The sequence below is a fragment of the Athene cunicularia genome (genome assembly GCF_003259725.1).
Source record: "Athene cunicularia isolate RWA chromosome 12 unlocalized genomic scaffold, athCun1 chr12_part1, whole genome shotgun sequence".
Taxonomy (NCBI): Eukaryota; Metazoa; Chordata; class Aves; order Strigiformes; family Strigidae; genus Athene; species Athene cunicularia.
Window position 1 is genome coordinate 18,242,993 of NW_020799116.1, and position 4,328 is coordinate 18,247,320.

Here is a 4,328-nt window from a genome sequence, read left to right on the forward strand (position 1 = left end):
CTCCCAAGGCCCTGCTGCTGCAGGAGGGCTGGAGGCCAGCAGAGTGGAGGGGGCCCGGGGGTGGCTGCTCGGGGACCAGCCTGGGAAGCAGCGGGGCAGGATGCAGCTTGTTGGCAGCCTGCGGAGTTTTGCTGCTGCTCGCTCGGTGACATGGGGGTGGGAGAAGGCATGTTTTTTGTGGGGTGGGGGTGGAAGCATATTTGATGCCCTGGGGGAAGGGTGGGCAGCTTGTCAGGGAGGACAAAAGCATCCTTGCTAAGCCGGTCTCTGTTTCTGCCCACCCCGGGGTTCAGGCTCTGCCTTGTCAGCAGATTTTTGGCGGGTAGCCAGGCGAGGGGCTCCCTGTCAGGGCAGGCAAAGGCCCGGGTCCCCTCCCCGCTCCTCCTCCACCTTCCCCCATACCCGCAGTCGGTTCGGTGCACCTTCCCACGCCCTCGGACAGCAGTGGGGCAAGGCGGCACAGGCAGCCCGGCCACGGCTTTCTCTCCTCTTCCTGGGGACAGCAGCTCCTGCAATCCTGCAGAGCCCAAGGGATGCCCTTCCCAGGGAGATCTGGCCCGGGAGAAACTCGAAAGCAGGTGGTGAGAATAAGAAACACTTCAGTGGAGGATTGTTTTAAGACAAGACTCTTTCAAGCAAGCAGGAGAACAAAAGATGTTGAAAGCAGTGCCCAGCATCACAGTGTAGACGAGGTCCCTGCCGGAGCCCTGCGCTCCTGCTTCCCGGCCTGGTGGCAGCCAGCATGGCCGTGTCACCCGCCTCCGTGCTTCACCCTCCGTGCTCGCTCCTGCCGATAGGAACAGCGGGTGGAGGGACACGGAGGGAAGAGGTGGTGACAGGAAGACGGCAACAGCCACGCTGTTGTTATCTCCCCAAAGCCGGGAATGTGGCCCCACGCCCGGGCGGCTCTCGGCGGGCGCGGGGATGGATACATCCAACGTAGACGCCGACAGGGCTGGCAGCCAAGTGCCAGCAGCTTAAATTAAAAATCGAGGTAGCGAACATCTGAAGTGCTTAGGAAGTAAGTAAGTTCTGGAACAAAAGAGGAGGAAAGCCGAGCCGGCTGCTGTGGGAAGCAGGCTCTGACCCAGTTTAAAGCTGCGCCCACTGCCTCACTGCCGGTCCTCCTCCACCCACCCAGCCCAGGGCAGCCGAGCAGGGAGGCAGTGGCTCCCAGTGCTGGCGAGGGGTTGTACGGGTCAGGCCTTTCCCTGGCCCTGCAGCAGCTGGCTCAGTGCCCCGGGGCCCGCACAGAGGGGTGAGAGGTTTTTCAGTGCTGCCAAGATGAGCTCGACCTTCTCAAGTGGGAGGAAAGAAGAGAAAACTCGAGCAGGGCCTTCCGAGACAAAGCAGAAAGCCTCCCTTTAAAGTGCATCACATTCCTCCTCCTGCTGCCAGATGGGACACGGGAGGAACCGCAGTTCACATCGCCAGGGAGATTTCCAAGTCAGGGCAGGCCCACCGACTGATTGTTTTCAGGGGTTGGGGAGGAAAGAAATGATTTCCTTCCCGCTTGGCTCTGTCAAAGCCCCCCACATTGGGAGGTACGTTCAAGAAGGCAGCAGGGGTGAGGACATTCCGAGGAGGTGCCCTGCCCAGCAGCCCGGCCCCATGACAGGCGAGGGATGGTGCTCAGCCGGAGCCACCTTGCTAACAGAGGAGGTAAGTCTGCTGCAGAGCTGGGGACCTCGCCACTGCCAGCAGCGGCCACAGACCGCAGAGATCTGCGGGCAGAGGGACTGCAGGCAGCAGTGAAGCCAACCTCCCCAGAGCTGGCATAAGTGGGGAAACGCACAGGGGGAAGAGACCAAGGTCCAAGATAACAGCATCTGATCTCCATCCCCTTCCCAAAAAGAGCGCAGCAGCCAGCCAGATGTGCTCCAAGACCGGCCCCTCCTCGGCCTGCCCCGTTTATCCTCCATCAACAGACCCATCCAGGGGAGCATCACAGAACACCCATGTCAAGCGACACGCTGCAACACTGGCCATCTAACCACCGGGCCCAAGGGATCTCGGGGCCCCGGGCAGTGCGTTACCTTGCCCTGGCTCTCCCTGGGCCACATACCTGAGAAGCAGGGGATTTTCTCTGGTGAGAAGTGCAGGCTTGCTCTCCCTTTAACAGCTCAAACACAGCAGCTCATTTGCAGTTCCAGTTACCCATCCAACATCAGCTAGAGGCTACAAAAGGTATTTTAGTCTTCTGACTCAAGCGAGGATGTTTTTAAGCAGTCGTTGCACAAGGTCACCCATCTCCTGCGAGGAGCGCTAGCCAAGCCCAGCCCAGCCTGCTCCGTCCTGCCTCAGCTCCGGGCGAGGGGAGAGCCGCCGTCCCTGCCACGCGCCCAGAGTCCTCCTCGGGTGGGAACACGACACAGCCTCGCTTGGTGAGGATGGGGGCGCTGGGGAAGGGCCTCCCGCCCGCGGGCAGCAACGTCTGGTGACTCACACCTCGCAGATGATCACCGGGAAATCTACGTGAATGCGAGGGTGCTCTAGTTTCACTATGCCCTGGAAGAAGAGTCAGAGTGGTGAGCAGAGGAGACCACCAAGCAACAGCCCCAAGCCCTGCGAGTGACCCCGTCCGACAGAGGACACCACACCCTTGAGGAACTCAAGTCCGTTAAAGCCGCCATCATGCCAGGTATGCCTGGCCAGCAGCACACGAGCCGAAAGCACTTTGCCCTTTGAACTCGTCCCTGGAGAGCCAAGGGCGGCGCAACTGGCTGCCATGCATGGCAGGTTTGGAGCTCAGCAGGGCGAGAAAGGAGGGAGCTGCTCTGCCAGGCACTGCCCGTGCAGCAGCTGGCGCGTGACTGGCAGATACGGGCTGTCCGTGCTTTTCATCCGGCACCTTTCATTCACAGGATTTAAAAGAATGAAAAGAGCTCTCTGAGAGAAAGCAGCCAGGGCAGCTGGTGCACAAGAAAAGCAGCTTTCTATCCAGAGGGGAGGCTGCTGAATGCACGCTCCCTCCACGCCAGCTACAGGCGCCTTTCCCATGCTCCGTCCAAGCCTTCTCCTGTTACAGCACCAGGAGGACCCGCTGGGAGACGGGGGGCTGGGGGTGGAGTGGGGGCTTGGGGCTGGGCCTGCACCCACAGAGCCAGAGAAAAGCCTGGACTAGCAAAAGGCTATTTAGTGCCGGTATCTGCCCTCTCTGGCTCAGCTGATCTTTCCAACTGAATGAGTTTCAACCCACATTGAGGAGGATTAGCAGACGGTCCCAGAGCCCAAGCCTGCCCCTGTAAGAATGCCAGCCTGGGGAGCAGTGTCGAATCCTTCCCCTCTGTAACTACCTGCGCAGTGCCCAGAGGGGTCCCATCCTGCCGGGGGGCTGCTTGCCCCTCAGAGCACACCAACAGCTCATCCCAGGTGCTCACTAGAGCCGTGCCTTTCTGCTTACTTAGGAAAGACTCTTGCAGGGTCTCCCTCCAGCCCTGGTTTAATCCCCCCTTTTCTTTATTTATGCCCCCAGAAGCTTCCCTACATGCAGGCTATCCTTCTCCTGCACTGAGACCCTCAGTTGGTGTCCTAGCCCCCACACGGCTTCACCACAGTTGCTTACTTTAAGAGGAGACTTTTGCACTGAGGTGCAAAACGCATAGCTGTCAACACCACTGTTGCTACCGAGCAACTGAGGGAATGTGCACACTTATGTCAGCAGGTGACAGGCTTTGGCTGCTGCTCGTGAAGCCAGGGCCTGGCCCTCCACAGTGACATGAATTCGGCTAAGCAAGCACAGCACCCCACACCTTGGGGAAGGGGGTCAGTGATGGCCACGGCTGTGCATGGCTGCCTGGCACTCTGCAACCCACACCACACACCGAGCTGAGCTATCTTCCCCAGCCTGGCAGGTCTGAAGGGCTGGGGCACCACTTCTCTATGGAAAGGTGGACTGGAGAGTGTCACCAGCTCCCCCTCTCCAGCCACAGCCTCACTAGGTGACACAGGTGTGAGTCAGGACACACAGAAGCCACGGCTCTCAGGCGGAAGCTGAGGGGGAAGCAGAAAGCCTCTGGCTTCCTGGCAAGAAGATGCCCTAAGGGAGAAGGCCCACATGCAAGAGCTCCTGCAAAGCTGGGACTTCAGCTGCCACCCTGGCGCTTTGGCACTCACTTTCCCCCACTCTTCTCCACACACTACCTGAGGTATCAGGTTCTTGTGGATCCTCTTCAGCTTGGCACGCTTCCTCCCATTCTTGGTAACGATTGTCTCCTCGTAGAACTCGTGGGCGAGATCCCCGTCCTCATCGTAATACATGGAGCTGCCGGGAGGAGAGGGGAGGCGGCTAGGTAAGAGCTTGCCGGCAGCTGCCGGCTTCCGTGCCC

General features: G+C 59.8%; 2 protein-coding genes across 2 annotated transcripts in view; both read right to left on the reverse strand.

Annotated features, from left to right (window-relative positions):
* Positions 1-400, reverse strand: part of HYAL2 (hyaluronidase 2) — a 2,816-nt gene extending 2,416 nt beyond the window's left edge. The window contains exon 1 of the mRNA XM_026857602.1: positions 391-400. Coding sequence (XP_026713403.1) covers positions 391-400 — 10 coding nt within the window. The remainder of the gene's footprint in view (positions 1-390) is intronic.
* TUSC2 (tumor suppressor 2, mitochondrial calcium regulator) lies at positions 185-4,299 on the reverse strand. Its single transcript, XM_026857697.1, has 2 exons — positions 4,144-4,299; positions 185-2,508 (listed from the first exon to the last, which is right to left on the reverse strand). The coding sequence occupies exons 1-2, from the start codon at positions 4,258-4,260 to the stop codon at positions 2,443-2,445; spliced, it is 183 nt and encodes a 60-aa protein (XP_026713498.1). The 5' UTR covers positions 4,261-4,299; the 3' UTR covers positions 185-2,442.
* Positions 4,300-4,328: the final 29 nt, after the last annotated feature.